General features: G+C 30.6%; 2 protein-coding genes across 11 annotated transcripts in view; one reads left to right on the top strand and one right to left on the bottom strand.

The window, feature by feature from the left end:
• The window catches only part of LOC126848238 (uncharacterized), a 35,549-nt gene extending 22,861 nt beyond the window's left edge, over window positions 1-12,688 (bottom strand). For 2 of the 10 annotated variants that reach the window (XM_050588967.1, XM_050588974.1), the window contains exons 1-3: window positions 11,010-11,180; window positions 10,165-10,286; window positions 4,651-4,932 (exon numbers count right to left, since the gene is read on the bottom strand). In XM_050588967.1, the coding sequence (XP_050444924.1) occupies window positions 4,651-4,670 (20 nt within the window). In that variant the 5' untranslated portion in view covers window positions 4,671-4,932; window positions 10,165-10,286; window positions 11,010-11,180. Of the gene's footprint in view, window positions 1-4,650; window positions 4,956-10,164; window positions 10,307-10,825; window positions 11,181-12,533 lie in introns of those variants that run through there. The other 8 variants (XM_050588968.1, XM_050588966.1, XM_050588969.1 and 5 more) reach the window with 8 other exon arrangements.
• A 469-nt stretch (window positions 12,689-13,157) lies between these two features.
• On the top strand, window positions 13,158-16,021 carry LOC126848253 (ester hydrolase C11orf54 homolog). Its single transcript, XM_050589011.1, has 7 exons — window positions 13,158-13,325; window positions 14,211-14,356; window positions 14,441-14,539; window positions 14,624-14,802; window positions 14,887-15,178; window positions 15,273-15,439; window positions 15,680-16,021. Exons 2-7 carry the CDS (start codon window positions 14,266-14,268, stop codon window positions 15,854-15,856), a joined length of 1,005 nt encoding a protein of 334 aa, XP_050444968.1. The 5' UTR covers window positions 13,158-13,325; window positions 14,211-14,265; the 3' UTR covers window positions 15,857-16,021.
• Window positions 16,022-16,840: the final 819 nt, after the last annotated feature.

The raw sequence follows: 16,840 nt of genomic DNA, 5'->3' as shown, positions 1-16,840 counted from the left end.
ACTTGTCAACGGCAGGAAATTGCCGTCGTCATAAAGCGAGGGCGAAATTGGTGTAATAGTATTAATTTCGTATTGAAGTGGAAAGAAACCATCACCTAATGCTTCTAAGAAAGTAATCGATAAACTACGTATAGGATGTTTTATGGTTCTATAGGTCTTTTTAGCTTCATCTTGAACATCTAAAAAGAATTCTATTTTTAATTTTACATCTTTTTTTCCATTTTTCTATATTTTCATTTTTTCTAAAATTTTCTACTATCATAGGCTTTTTTGTGGTTTTATAAATCTTTTTAATTTTAGATAACTTAAAGATCCAAAAAGATTCTTTTTTAATTTTACATATTTTTATTTTAATTAAAAATTTTCAATCATATTAATCTCGATTTTTGAAAGAATTTAGTTTTTTAAATGTTCAAATCGCCAATGTTTAAATCGCGGTTTGCGATTTAATCTTTTATTTTAGATACTCTTGTATGTTTGCTTGTTCCTATCATTATACCTTTGAAATAAAATACTCATTCCTATCAGATCTATTTCAAACATTTATTCGTCTCTTTAAACGAGTTTGTTTTTTTAATTAGGAAGTAAAAATTTTAAAAATTTGTTAAATATTGATAAGAAATTATTTCTTTCTTTTTATTTTTTGGATATTTGCAGTATCATCGATTTTGTTAATTTTACGAAACTCTAAAACATCGTACATCTTAGTAACCCCTCGACCTTCAAAAAGGAAACTGGCTTCTTGATAACCGGCTGTGACCACCGAGGGTTGCGACGTGATGCATCTCCATTCTACCTTTTGCTTTCGCATGTACTAACACGGTAATAAACTGCACTACAACAACGTCGATGCATAATCTAATGGCATGTTGCTGTTGCCTGTCCTGGTAAGGGCAAGAGGGAGGACGGCCACCTTGCAGGCAGGCGGTTAATTGCAACGGAGTGTGTCTTCGTTTACCCTCTCGCGTTACTGGCGATGCGAACCTCGTATCGAAATCTAATAACTTCCATATCGATTTATCGAATTAATTTAATCTTTCCCGAAAATTTGAAATGAAGTTCGATTTCCTGTAAATTTCGATAAAACTTCTCGCAAGAGGATCTGTGAAAATAATATTTATAATGTTTTCTCAAATAAATTTTTGAACAACAGACGTAAGAATAAAATAGAAAATATCTAAAATAGAAATATTTATAAATATTTGTGTTTATATTATGAATTATTTATGAAACTATTTCTTTTCTATTAGCTTATAAAAATGTATATGTGTGTGATTAATGTAAAAAATAATCTTACATATCTATATATTGATTAAAATCTTATTTGAATTATTTTAATTTATATATTTTTTGTCAAATACTTCAAATAATAATAAATAATCAATCAATTCTTTTTCATTCTATAAGTAGTAAAATATTTAAATAATATTTTTACAAACTTGTATCAAATTTTTTCTTTCATTTTTTTTTTTTGTATTAATTTATTTCTTCCTTACGATTTATAATTCTTACAATTAGAGTCTGCTTTTGTTGATTTGTTGACTTGTTTTATTAAATCATATTAGAGTTATTTTGACGAATTAGAATAAAATAAATTTTATAAATAAATTAGAAATACATTTTTCTATTTTGTAACATTTATAATAATACAAAAAGCAATATTTGAAATATTCCAATATATTAGTTTGAAACATTTAAAATATTGTTTCAAATAAAAAAATTGTTAATAATTAATTTTAAAATTATTATTTTAATTAATAATCTTAATTTATCCGTTTTAAACAAATATTTCATATATTTTAGATCTTTTACACATCTTTATGGAAAATAAATTTTCAAATATATATATTAGACAAAAATTTTATTTGATTTTCAATAGTCTACGTCTGAAATGTGCTTACCATTGAATGGCGATTATCGCATTCTATTCTCTTTTTAACTATTGATAACTGAAATTGAAAGAGAGAATTTGCGGAAGCGAAAGAGAGCCATGTCCAAGAAATTTTAAGAAACATTGTGTTACATCGAGAGTGGACACATGGATGTACACATTGGACATTGTGAATATAAGGACTTGCATTCTACGATAAACGTATTTTCAAATTTCGAGCATTTGCCATCCTTGGAATAATATGGAAATATCTTCGACAAAGTGCCGCTAATGAATCAGGCAACCAAAAATCCGAAAATTCGTGGCAAGAATTGAGAGCGCATCAGAATATTCAGGAAAATTGTTGAAGGATTCGCGGTCTTTCAATTTTATCTTTCTGAGAAATAATCTGCTTTATGAGTTCTGAGAAATTCTGAAGATTCTATTTATTTAATCCTTCGACGAACTTGATACTTTAGAAAGGAAATCAGGATCGCAATTATCTTGCGTGATCCTTTCAGGGTTAAATTGGGGTAAATTAATTATATGTGAATGGTAATTTTCGAAACATCCCGTGTGCACCTGACAATCGGGGACAAATGTCACATGATAGATGGAAATTAAATTCGATGCTGACAAGAATGCAACGGAGGAATGCGATGCAATTTCAAAGCTAGAGTGTTTGATAATTTCTTTGACTCGTTTGAATATATATTGCTATCATATATTTTTTATTTGATCAAAACGCACGTTTATTGCAAGCGGATTTAAATGGTTTAATATACTCTCTTCTTTACGCGGACAATCACATTAGGATAATATAATATGCAAAGAAAGCTAGAGAAAATTAATGTATTTATTGCAACTGGCATGAAATCTGAAAATAATATTTAAATTTTTACAATAATAATAAAATATTAATAATATAATATAATAAAATACAATATAAGCTTTGAATATACATTTATTTACGTGAATATTTACTAAAAGACCTTTCTCTTATATTTTTGTTTGGAAAATATATAATATACATATAAACATATCTTATTCATACTTAACATGTATATATATATATATATATATATATATATATATATATATATATAATAATAAATAATACTCACACACACAACAAATATTATGCACATATATTTGATTGCTATATTTTTCTTTAAAATCAAAGTAATTTCTATTTATAGATTCACACGAATCAATCACAAATATCGTGGCGAGATCGAGCCATGTTGTTAGCCCATAATCCCTTTTGCATGCAAGCTTCATCACGTGCAACGACGATCCGCAAAGCTGTCGAACAATGCAAATCGCCTAGAAGCTGCTCGAAAGCTGCTTTCGTTATTGAGTAGCCGAGCGGATTAATGGCTTCGTCGCGTCAGGAAACTGAAACGCTCCCTATCTATTCCCCTTTCCCATGTAAAGCACATCCGGCAAGGATCTCGAGCTCGTTTGTATTCCCCAAGTGCGCAAAAGAGAGAGAGAAAGAGAGAGAGAGAGAGAGAGAGAGAGAGAGAAAGAAACTCTCATAACAGGTAGGATTAATTAAGACCTTTTGCGCGTAGAATTATTCGCGTTATCGATGAACGTTGCTTTATCGGAAAATCCGCTTAATCCTTTGCCACGAAAATTAATTATTTCGCATTGTTGTTGTTTACTTTGTATACGAAGATAGGGAGATCATCAACAATATACGTATTTGCGAACGATACCTGTGGATTAATAGCAGTTTGTACCACGATTGCGGTTGTAAAGCGGAAGTTGAAGTTCACGCAAACTTAAGTCGTTTACAATACAAAACCACGGTATAAAGTTGTGATATAGAATATTATTAACAAATAATCTTTCATCTGTTGAGTTTCGCAAATTTAAATCGATTCTCTCTCTGAATGAAAATAAATATCTTTTTAATTTTAATCTTTCAACGTTTTAATTACTAATTGTTAAATTTTTTCTTCATTAAATATCAAAATATCTTTGCAATCAACTTTTATACATTGTAAAATAATTGCAGTTTAATTTCAATTTAATAAAAAATAAGATTTCATTATTTGTTAACAGTTTTTTTCAGCAGCTTATTGTTTATTTTTTTTTTATTTTTGTCTGCTTATAATTTGAAAAATTGATTGCAAAAAATTCTTTCTCTCCCCTTTCTTTCGGAAAGGCCACAAAAACAGTTTCAATTTAGTATAACGTTTATAATCGCAGCGTTAAAAGCATGTAGCGTACGTATTGCGATTGAGATAACGCATATCCATTTCGCGCGAGTCGTTGCAACATGCATGATTTCTCATATGTTTCGAAATGCGACATACTCACTCTCGACATACAGCGAATTAATGTACAGCCATTAGCAAGCTCGAAAGAAGCCGGTGAAAAGCTCTGGATCCGTCAAAAAGTAGCGACGAAGCCTGGCAGCCGAAGATGAGGTATCTGATCGCGTCAGATATCAATCAGAGATTAGATCGGGAGAAGGCGGGATATGATCGTTTCCGTACTCTCGTACATCACAATCTCTTAAAAGTACATCTAACAAATCTTTAATGAATCGCGATATAAGACGAACCGCGTCGAAAGGACGCGAGCCCTTTGATTACGAAAGTGTCGTTGGTACCGTGCGAAGACTATAGGAGCCGAGTTGCTTTCGGATCATCGAGCCGCGTAAACCACCTTTTACCGTTACAAGGGATGGTCCGATCATCAACCCCGCTTCTCCCGCTTTTCCCCCGGGACGTCTATGTAGATGTTTCCGGAAACGATGTACTCACTCGTTGTGTATGGTGAGCATGACTGCGGGCCGCGATGTCCGCCCTCGCCTCTTTCTTCTCGGTCTCGCTCTCTCTCGATCCTGATTCAATCCGGTCGTCAGAATCCGGGGCCTGAATGGCGCGGACACGCGGGCCTATTATCTCATAGAGAAGACGGCAGTCGTTGCTCGTCCTATCCATTCAGCCGTGACATAAAGGTGCGCGCGCGCGCGCGCGCGCGTAGTATAGAAGGGCAGGAGGGGATGGTCGTATCGTAAAAAAAACCTCTCTCAATGGCGACTGCTACAAAATAATACGAGCGATGCCTGCAATCGTCAGCGCGAACGCGCCACTGATCAAAGTGGCCAATCACTTTCGGGACACTTTCGCGCGGACGGATCACAGGCTCGATAAATGCTTTTTTGGGTTGCATCCGTTAAACCTCCGTTCGGCGAGGTCGCGAGTGACATGATTACTTTTTTTTCTTTTTTTTTGAAAAAGTTTGGATTATTTAATTCTAATTAAATGTCATCCGTTCATGACTTGTAAAATCTTATATAAAATGCTGAAATCAAGTTACCAATCACAACTATGTCGAACACATTTTTAAAATAAAAAATTAGCTCATAGATAAAATCGAGCCTATTAAAAACCTCCATTTTTACAATTCTAAAAACGGATATTAGGACGAAATAAAGAGCAAGAGTCAAATATCGACTAAAAAAAAGCGTGAAAGATATTTTAAATTACAAAAAAAGCATGTTTAATTTTTCGTTTGTAGCGATAAATATTATTTGTTAATCTAAATTTGCCGTAATTAAATTTTTCATTTAGTATTTTAATTTAGAGTAAATTTTTTACGCGGAGAAATTTTGAGAAATTTCAAATGGAAATTGTAAGAAGCAAGATCCATTTACTAAAAAGTCCATTGCCGTTAAAGGAATCCACAGAAAAGTATTTCTATGCTCCATGACGGTTCGTCTGTAACTTGTTGTCGAGTGTACCTAAGTGGCTCTTGAATCTAATGTCATGGTAGAAAGTCAGTGAGGCTTGAAAGCAGAATTCTATTTAACACATTTTCCGATGAATGAACAAAATTTCTATAAACTTATTCCTGTAAAGGAAAGATTGTTGATAAGCATTTTTATTAAAATTATTAAAATCATTTTCAGGGAGAGTCTTTGAAATTTCAGATTATCTTCACAATCGTTAAATTTATTTTTATCGTTATTTCCATTTCAATATTTACAAAAGATAAAGAAAAATTTTCTTATTTAAAATTAAGGATAGTCTATGACTTACTATATTAAAAATATTTAATTGATATTTTAAAGATAATTTTAATATATTTATATTTATTCATTAATTAATTAAATATATACATATAAATTAAACATATTTTTTTAAGTATCAAGATTACTTTCACTGCTTGTCTAAATTTTAAGTTTGGATACGATTTTCGTTTGAAATATTGAAAATCATTCTTATCCTTACATTACAATATTCATAATGAATTTAATTTAAATAGATAAGTATATCACATGAATCAAATGTACAAAAATGTTTTATACTAGAATATTTGATTTTCGATTCGATATACTGCAACACTGTACTAAATTTTGCACACATAAAACGGAAATTCGATGGCGCGTATCAATTAATTAATTGCTCGGTCAATTGACTGATCGGCAATATCGAGACTACACGTGCTAGGATCGAATGTTAGGGTCCAATTAGTGATTGAATTCGTGGCTTTCAAGCAAATGTTGACAAAATTTATCCAACAATACCGACAAATATAGATAAAAAAGTTGGGGTTTGCGTTGAATTCAATATCGTAAATTAATATCTCGCGTTTTACTCAGGACTAAAAAATCTATCTATAACAAAATAATTAATTGCAACAGCCTGAAAAAATAAATCAGAATTATAAATTATTTTAATCAAAAATATTTTCACTTTACAGGATTAAAGAATTCGAATCTTTTTGGTAAAATTTTAAAAGACCTGCATTTTCAATTTAATATAATTAATTATTTAATGGAGTTTGAAGGATAACAGAGAGAAAAAAACTGCTCTCTCGAAACATATCATAGCTTCTTCTATCTATCATGTTCACGATACAAAGTGACGTTGTTCTAGTTTCAAAGTATTGATATGCACGCGCATCGATAAGATTATGTCAAGCGGCTGAGCTCTTTCTCAAGTAACACGCAACAAACATCCATAATACCGCATCGGGACTTTCGGAAGAAGTGACGAAACTTTTATGAATATCACGTTCGAATGATCAAAAATACATGCATTAGAAGTACATCCTGTCAGACATTCTGTTTTTCCAAGAATATCCATCAGCTGATCGTGTCAATCGATCACTTGTTATCTAATTTATGTATTCCAGAATTCGAAATACTCGACGCGTTCTTTTTGAAGGGAAAGAGGGATAGCAATGTCTTGATCCGTTAAATAAACCCCAAGAAAAATGATTTTCTCTCACGACAGTATAATCTTCCCCTTTGTACAAAGTCTGTCAAGCAAGAAATTAACACGCCAAGAATAATCGATGAATTTTTATCCACTGAGGGAGAAAGAATCTTCCTGAATAAAAATTAACATTGTGCGCGCGATCTCGGTCTTCGATAAATATCTTGGTAATCAAGCGCGGATTTAAAACGTCATACAAGTGGACGATTAGTCCGAATTTACACGAAAGTAAATTCTCTCGAAAATACGCTACATTTCGACATTCTTCGCGAGGAGAGATCGACGAAAGAATTCGCAATCTCCGCAAGTTAATCTTATCCGTTCTTCCCTCGGCAAATCGACGGCGATCAAACGCAGAAGGGACAGATGCTTCCGGTACATCCGCGCGACTTGTTGACATTCATGCCGCTACATCGATTTATCGATAGCTACTGTTCTTGCGAATGATCGAATGATTCTGACGTTATCACTTCCGCTCCGCCAGCCTCCGGCAGTGCGCGCGCTCCACACAAATGATAACGACGTCATAATATCGATAACGAAAATAGTACGGCAAGGTCGAAACGGGGATCGGCCGAGCGTGTTTACGAGAAAGGAAGATTCGCTCGAAGCTAATTGGCAATTAAGTAGAAATTAACCGGATTATTAATTATGACATTTGCTTTTGTAAATCGTACATTGTGTGTCAAAAGTGTGTATGTATGTATGACTGCGTTTCTTTAAAATTTCTATAGCTACATTTATAACAAAATTGTGCCAACATTTTTTAATCGGCAAAATCTTAATTAGAGAAGATAATTATAAATTTGTTTCTTTAAACTTTATTTTACTATTGCTGCAAATCTATTTACGAATCTAATTATACCGCGTTCTATTATCTATCATATTATAAAAATTATATAAAAATAATATATATGTAAAAATTCCATTGAGATAATGTGTAGAAAAATTTACAAAAAAAAAGATACACAAAAATAAAAATATGAACAGAATGTAAAAGAATTATAAATAATGACTGTATTGTAAAAAGCAACATAATTAATAAAACATATAAGTACTGTAATATGTCTCGTAATTCGCTGTTAGTCAAGCTACAGTTCTCAGACCCTAGTCATGTGCGTGTGAATGTGCGATTCCAGTTGGGATTTCCGTACACAACTGAGATGTGTCTCGCTCACGACATGTCTCTGTTTAATGTTTTAGCGAGTAGGACAACGACGGACGAAGCATAAATTACTACGCATTTATGTCTACGTATACCAGTGAAGGGAGGCAGCGAAGCAAAATCCAATTATGATCTCGGAGGACAAGATAGTGCTCGCAGTATCCGTCTTCCCTTCGGCTTCTCCGCTCCGGCTTCATCGAGAATAGTTACAATATAATTGACAATTACGATCAACTAATACTAGTCTCATCTCGTAAAATATAATACGTAGCTATAGAGAAAATTAAGGCATCCGAAAATTAAGGTCCGTGGGTATTTTTGCGATAAGAAATTAAACATGAGTATTTCACACAAATTTCAAGTTGATTTTTTTCTTAATTAAAAATCCGATCGATTGTCATATTAATCAGACAATTTAGCTAGTTCTGAATCAAAATATCTGTTAAAGCAGAAATTCTCTCTTAAATTGAATATTACATAAGTAAGTGTCTCTTACATGTGCTGAATTGTTCTCTGTCGTCTGTCTCTCGAATACGAAAACCTATTTAAGTACAGTTAGTTAAGCGACGTTGACGCGAGCGTCTTTGAAAGGATTCGTCTCGACTCGCGCAGCGTTATTATTGTAACAACGCTCGTAATAGCACGCTTTTATTACGTTCGTTAGAGCGAATAAAGTCTGTGGTCCTTTCAGGACCGCAAACTTCCGTGGTTAAGATGGTAGAATTCTTCTCCTACAAAAACAAACCTCGATTTTTTGTAGTATTTTCGAATAATTAAATTTATCGAATAGCGAACGCGCTGCAATCTAAATTATAATAACGTTATTCGAAAAGCACCACTGATTTACCGTTCATGTCGTAACGAGAGAATTATTCACGACGCAAAAAGATTTCCAAGTATATATTATTTAATTCTATACATAAATTGTATGATACATTATTATCTGTTCAGTATCTGCAAATTTTAATATTATCATTATGTTATATAATTTTATCATTATGCTGTATTATTACATATTTTATTATTTTCTGATTATTATAATTCAAAGAATGGAATGGTAAAGTGAAATGCAATGCGTATTCGACTAGTGATGACATCTAAATAAGAAATATCTATTGTGCTTAATATATGAAACATGCATTAAAATGTCAATCGTGTTAAACATTGATGCATTGACGGGTCATTATAAATGGAACTCTACTACTTTCGTGTTACATAAAGAGATTATAGGATTAATTGGTATCGCCATGTTCATATCACATCAAAATTGTTCATCCATTAACATTGATTGACCCACTGGTGTAATGCATCAAATTTCGTTAATCGTCAACGTAACGAACCCCGCGCGTTCTCCGCGAATTTTATTTTAAGATAAAATTCTATGGGAAACTTGACATGAAAAATCCTCCGTATTCCTTGAAAATATTATTTTCAAATAAGATAAGACTAATAATTACAGTGAGTCACTATGAGTATATTTGCGAAAATTATTGCTCTCCTTTTCTATTTCCTATGTATAGTTCGAATATATATATTTTCACACACTACTCTTTTATTATTTTATTAATATTTTAGTTTTTCTACATCAAATTGTCCATCTATTTATTTCTTCTTTTTAGTAATGGCACATGCTCTTCATTCAAACAATATTAACGAAGCAATAATTTTGACAGTTCAGACAAGAAAATTTTTTGAAAAATTATTTAGCAGTTGAAGAATTAATTAAATCGATTTTTAACGAGACAATCACCGGTGGGCTGAAGTGCATCGTGCAAGGGGGACATCCAAAAGGGAGGGCACTCTTGCCGAGCCACCAATTTCCGTGATAAAGAGGCACGTCGGAAGGAATATCTCGTGCACACTTTAATAGAAAAAATTGTTCTTACGCGTGTACAATCGAGAAGAACGAGGGGCACGAAGTCTCGAGTACTTTGTCCTCTTTCGGTTTATCTTTTTCTTTATCGCCCACCTCTACTTGTATCTCTCCTCCTTTCCCTATTCTGTATCTCTGGCCCCAGAGAGAAAGCACTTGAGTAAAAAAGACTTGATTTTTCAAAAAAAGGATTTATATGATTTATCTAACCGCTTACTAACGAAATATAGATCCAGATTATATGCTGGAATATTTATTAAATTTTGTGAAAAAATTTGATATCGATAGATAAATTATATATTCCTAACTTTGTTGCACTTTTTAATTATTAATATAACAATAAATTTTATCGTTCCAAAAATTTTATGAGCGTTGCGAAAACATAATTTTTGTCGATTATAATGCTCGGGTATATTTTATTATTTTGTAAAATAGTATTAATCACAACTCATATTATTATTATTATATAGTTAGAACAAAATTTATCAAATAAATTAATAGACTTGACTATTTTAATAGTACACAAAATCTTGCAAATATATGTGGATTACTAGGAAAAAAAAAAAAAATAAATTAGAATATGATTATGAATCAATCGTTTCAGAAAGGAGATACAATTCTAAAATCCTTATATAGATTAATACGACATTGCATATATATACGCAATCTATTACCATCTTATTTTATCGCTGCTCCTACGATGTCCTCTGCGTCAACGGCTGAAATAGATACCTTTCAACAACAACGTGTGTTTACATTAAGGAGAAAAAAAATATCATTTTCTTTTTCTTTTTCTTTTTTTTTTTTTCGAAAGTAGCCCTTTCTAAAACGAGTGCTTCATTTACTGAAACTATTTACTTGGAGGCGATTGCGTCAAGTGCTTTTTCTTTGAGATCGAAGAAATTAGATCTCTCCCTTCTCTCTCGCTCTCTCTCTATCTCTCTATCCCCCACGAACCGAGCGTGACCGCGTAGCACGCGAGCCGATGCAGCCGTTACCGCCGGAGCAAACAGGTGTTCCCGCGTGGAATGCGCGACCGCATACTGAACGCCAACACGCGGCGACAGATCCGTCCCTTCCCTTCTCGGAGTGAGACCCCCTTCGGCGCGCGCGTCCGCAACTCCGAGAATAACGCTACGACGTAAACCTCCCTGAGGTCCGATTGCGTGCAGATATTGGCTCGTAAACGTTTAATTCTGCGCATTAATTTCATAGCTATGTTATTCGCGGTAGCTTCGATGAATTTTGAAAGTATCGAAAAGAGACTTTTACATATAAATCTCAGACGACAGGTTATCTGATGAATTTGGATATGATTCTTTTTTTTTTTTTAATTCCTGTTTTGTTTTCTTAGCAATTTTGTAGGAATTATATATCGAATTGACATTGGAAGTGGGAAATTATACGACTTCGAAGTAAATTAGTTCTCTTTGTATATGTTATCTCGCTCGCATTCGATAAAATATATGAAAATTTTCATTCTTTTTCATTATCTTTCATCAGTAAATGCATATATTATGTATAATTCAATCTATGTGCTTTACATTTCTAGTATGAATGGATTTTGACGATTGATTAATTCATTTGCTATTTATAATATTAATTTGTGAACCAAAGAAACATTCTTCGATATTTTTTCACAATCTATACTGTAAATAGTGATATATAAAAAAAATTAATTTATTTCAACATATTTTACATAAAAAAAAGTATATTTCTCATTTCTGACATTATCATTCAATGTAATCACTATAAAAAATTTAAAAAATATAATTAAATTAGTTTTCGAATTACAAAGCAATCGAAAAAAAAATTTTCGCGAAATAAATTTTGAACAGCCAAATGAATATCTTAAGTACTAATATTTATAATTCTACATATTTATAATTCTACATCCAATTTTTCAAATGGACTTTGTTTCAACAGAATTACAATTCGAGTCTTGATTACAAAGATTTATACTATTGATAATCAAAATCTGCACTTTAATTTTAGATTATCAGGACAAAATTTATAATTGTAAGTGTCGTATAATATATAAAAAAAAAGATAAATAAATAAATAAAATTGAAAAAGTAAAACCACAAAGTGCGCTATCAAAGAACATACATATAAATATTATAAATTGTCTAAAACGGATTTAAAATAAAAAAATCTTTATCTTTTTCTCTCCTTCACGAAAATATGATTATTTTTAATACTTATTATTCTTGATTCTCTTTTTTTTTAATATTTTTGTATGAGTGTATTATATAAAAAAACATTAGCTATGATTACCTGTTTTTAATTTTAAATTGTACAGCCACATGAAGAAAGGAAGATGTAAGAAATGCTTCTAAAACCTCTTATGCAATACACACGCACATACACAATTTGCCGTACCTCTGAATTTAGCAAGGAAATGGAACGGTCCATTGAAGGCAACGTGCGATATCGATGACGTTGAGAGATGAACAATGTTGCCCTAAGATATATGTACGCGCAGACGTACTGTCGAATATACACGTTTTTTGGTGTAGATACGTCTATCGAATATGTATCACATACACATGATCTTTTAATATCATTTATTACGCCCACTGGTATCTTAATCTGCAAGTACACGTTGACGTTTATACATTACTGTATTTACACAAATTTTAAACTTTTATAACCATTCATGCGCAAAAGAAAAAAACAACATATATAAATATATGTATATATATATGTGCGATTTCTGTTTTCTCTCTACATAAAAATATTTCGATATTTTTGAATATTGATATGTATAATTGTATGTTAAAAAAAAAGATCACTTGTATATAATAAAATAAACAATTAAATTAATAATCTAGAAAATGGATTCCTGATTCACAACTTGTGAATGTAGTATGAACATGCATCAAATGGTGATTTTATCGGCAGTGTTGTACAATTGTTGACTATGTAATTCCTCTAAAATAAATGTAGATAGCAGTAGTAAACGAGACTTATAGTTAAGGTTATATAATGATAAGCGCAAAATAATTTGTACTATTTATGATAAAATTTAACAGTATTTATCATATTGTCTTACTTATATACGGATATGATTAAAATTGTCAAGTCTTACCGCTGAATGAAGGGATTAAAAAAATTATATTTTTGCAGAAATTTAGGGGATCTGTCAACTGTCAATAAAACAGCTGTTTGATTGTGAGCATTTTTTTTAATGTATGCAATATATGTATATGTGTATATATATCTCTTCTTTCTCTCTCTCTCTCTCTCTCTCTCTCTCTCTTTTCTCTTTAACATTCTATATAAATTTTTAAAATAAAATTGTGTGTTACTGCCATCATATATCATATTGGAATACAGTATATATTATCCCAGGTAGCAAAAATAGTTATTTTGACGTTATTTTGATGTCAAATTTGGTCAAAATGATATCAAAAAGACTACTTTTGCTACCTGAGATATAGTATATATATATATATATATATATATATATATATATATATATATATATACACGAGAAAATATATCATCGATAAATTTTATAAATCTTTCTACAACAGCATTTCTTGATAACACCACGTATTGCGCAATAAACGTAATAATAATGTATAATTCTGTACAATATTTTATATATTACGTTGTTATTTCGATATTTCTTATCATATCAATTTTTATCATATAATTTTTATAATCTTTATAATCCATATCTTTAAGTATTTACTTGCTTTAAATAAAATAATTTTTTTTTAATTTGTAAATTGTGAAACAATTTTGATTATTCGAAAATGTTTGCTACTTATTAAAAATTACATATTATTTACTAACACATTATTGGCATATAAAATGATTTTTACAATAGCTCATCTTAGTTTATATATTTTATTATATATTATTAAATATATAATTTTATCATATACTTAGAAAGTGTATGTATATGACATAATTATATGCAATTTTGTTTCATATAATTGTGAAATCTTGTGTATTGTGAGAGAAGAATCTACACCATACTCTGTGATTAGATAAGACTATCAGTGACTGAATATATATATATATAGTTTGAGACATAATTCTTTGCAGTACCATTCACTGATTCGAACCAATCCTATTACTGTCTATTAATCACTGATTTGCAATGGATAGGATAAAAGAACCTCTGGATCCAGCTAAATTAAACATTACAGCAAGACCATTGCATCAACCTCCTCTCGATGAGTTAATGAATGGTAATTATGAAATACTCTGGAGATTTTCTAATGGGAAATTGCTATTAGAAATAATATAATCTTTATTGTATTGCATAACAATAGTTCTAGCAGAAGGATTGACTACGAATTTTGCGGAAGCCACTATTGATATAGCCGATTGCCCTGACCTTGGAAGATGGCCCTATATTTTTTACCGGGATGGTATTAGAAAAAAGAGAATATAAGCAACCAGGATTTTATCTCCTACCTCTTATTTTTTGGAGATAAGAGATTTTTTTTTTTCAGGTTTGTGTGGTAGTCCAATTATTTTGGATATTGGTGGACCAGCATACCTTCTACCAACTGCCCAGAAAGATAAATTTTATGATATTAAATTGTTATTACGTCACTTAAATTACAATCATAATGCACTTGTCATTGGTGCAGGAGCTGGACCGTGGCCACATACAGGTTCCAATTGCGAGGTATTATAAATAAATTTCTTCTTTAAATTAATAATATTTATTACTTGAGAATTAGCAAAAAACATTCCAAATTATTTATTTCAGCTTATTATGAAGGTAAATATAATGGTAGATAATAAAGTTGAACCAAGATATAATGGAGTAGGGAATGGAACACATTATGCATTTGTAAATAAGTCCAACGGAGAATGCAGACTTGAGCGAGTTCTTGCCAATGAGCATGAAACTACTTTTGCATTATTGGCTAATCTATATGTATGCGAAGGTAACCCAGGAAAAGTTATAAGAGTACGTGCTAAAAAGCGTACCGGGAAGCTGGACTTTATATCGTGCATGCAGAAAGCATTGGAAAATCATTATAAAGATAAACTCGTTGGTAGGTTTACCACAAATTACTTATGCCACTGTAGTATAGAATTAAATTATAGCATGAGAACTCAAAAATGATTGTGAAATATCTATAAACTTAGGCTTGGGCGGTATGTTTGAGATGAAGAACGGGAAAGTAAAGCAGCATATTATGCCGGATTTTTCGGACACTCCGTTGAATACTGAAGCGCAGCTTAACAATTGGTTACGTTTCTACGATATGGAAACTCCGTTGGTAGCTGTTGGCACATTCGTTAGCGCCGAAACAGTAAGTAAATTTTCGTAACGAAAGAAAACATAAAAATATAGTATATGGAGTGTTTATGTTGTGTATGTTGTGTATATATGATTTTAAAATCTTAAATATTTGCATATGCTTTAAAAAGAAAAAAAGTATTATACATATAAAAGGGAAATAATTGATATAAAAAATGCGTTCAAAATAATTATTTATAAATTTATATTATTTTATACGCATTTTTATTTTATTCTGAAATATTTTTTTTAGGATTTAGATCTTAGGGTCCAACATTTCCATAGTGCCTTTCATGAGAAAAACGTGGGTGGACATTATCACATTGATACGACGCCGGATACTATTGAATACGAAGGCTACTTTAATGTGGCAGCTATGCTTTATCGCATTGATCAACCTCCTAATAAATTGCAATTTGGAAAAGATTAATCCTATGCAACAAGTTGGATTTTATCCAAATACTTCATGTATAAACTAATGAAACTGCCTCAACTAACATTGCAGAGAAAATATGATATATTTTATTATACAATTTGTATAATTTATTCCAAATACAATTTTTGCAAATAAAAATATTTATTTTTCCAAAAAAAATATTATTTTTTTCAGTCACACTCATAAGACCATCGGTTTTTAATGATCAAATTAAATCAATAAAATGAACATTATTATATACTTGGTTAATTAAACAATAGTATAAACGATATTATAATAGTAACAAGCAGATATGCTAATGGTATAAGAATAAATTATGATTATTTTTTTTATATTAATAATATTTTATCCTTTTGCATTTTATTAACTTATTTTTATATATAAGTTTCTCTATTAAATATTTTATATTTTATTAAAATGTTTATTAAAATCTATTAGCTGCTGCTTATACATTAATAATAAAATGATTGACAAATTAATAAATTATATGATAATAACGATGATTGACAAATTAATAAATTATATGATAATAATGATAAGATATACATAGAAGTTTATAAAAATAAAGATCTACTATATATGTATATACATATACACAAATGTGTATGTGTGTGTGTGTGTCTGTGTATTAATTGTTTTATTTATTTTTAAATCTTTTTTTCAAGTTAAAAATTATGTCAATTCTTATAAAATAATATTGGCTTGTATTACTAGTGACATTCGTTTTATTATTTGTATCTCTAAAGACATTTCGCTCTTGCCAGAATACTTTCTGCTGTTATTAACATTCGATCCTAGAGAAATCATCTTTTGATTGTTAATTTGTGTTAATTAAAATTTTAAGAATTTAAATAGACTGCAGTTATAAATTATTCTTTTCACGGTGTACATATTTTTATAGTAAGTAGATAGACTATATATATTATATATATATATATATATTATATATGATTATTCTATTAGACGTGCAATTTTTGT

The sequence above is a fragment of the Cataglyphis hispanica genome, chromosome 3 (assembly GCF_021464435.1).
Source record: "Cataglyphis hispanica isolate Lineage 1 chromosome 3, ULB_Chis1_1.0, whole genome shotgun sequence".
Lineage (NCBI taxonomy): Eukaryota > Metazoa > Arthropoda > Insecta > Hymenoptera > Formicidae > Cataglyphis > Cataglyphis hispanica.
This window is presented reverse-complemented; position numbering and strand designations above follow the sequence as displayed.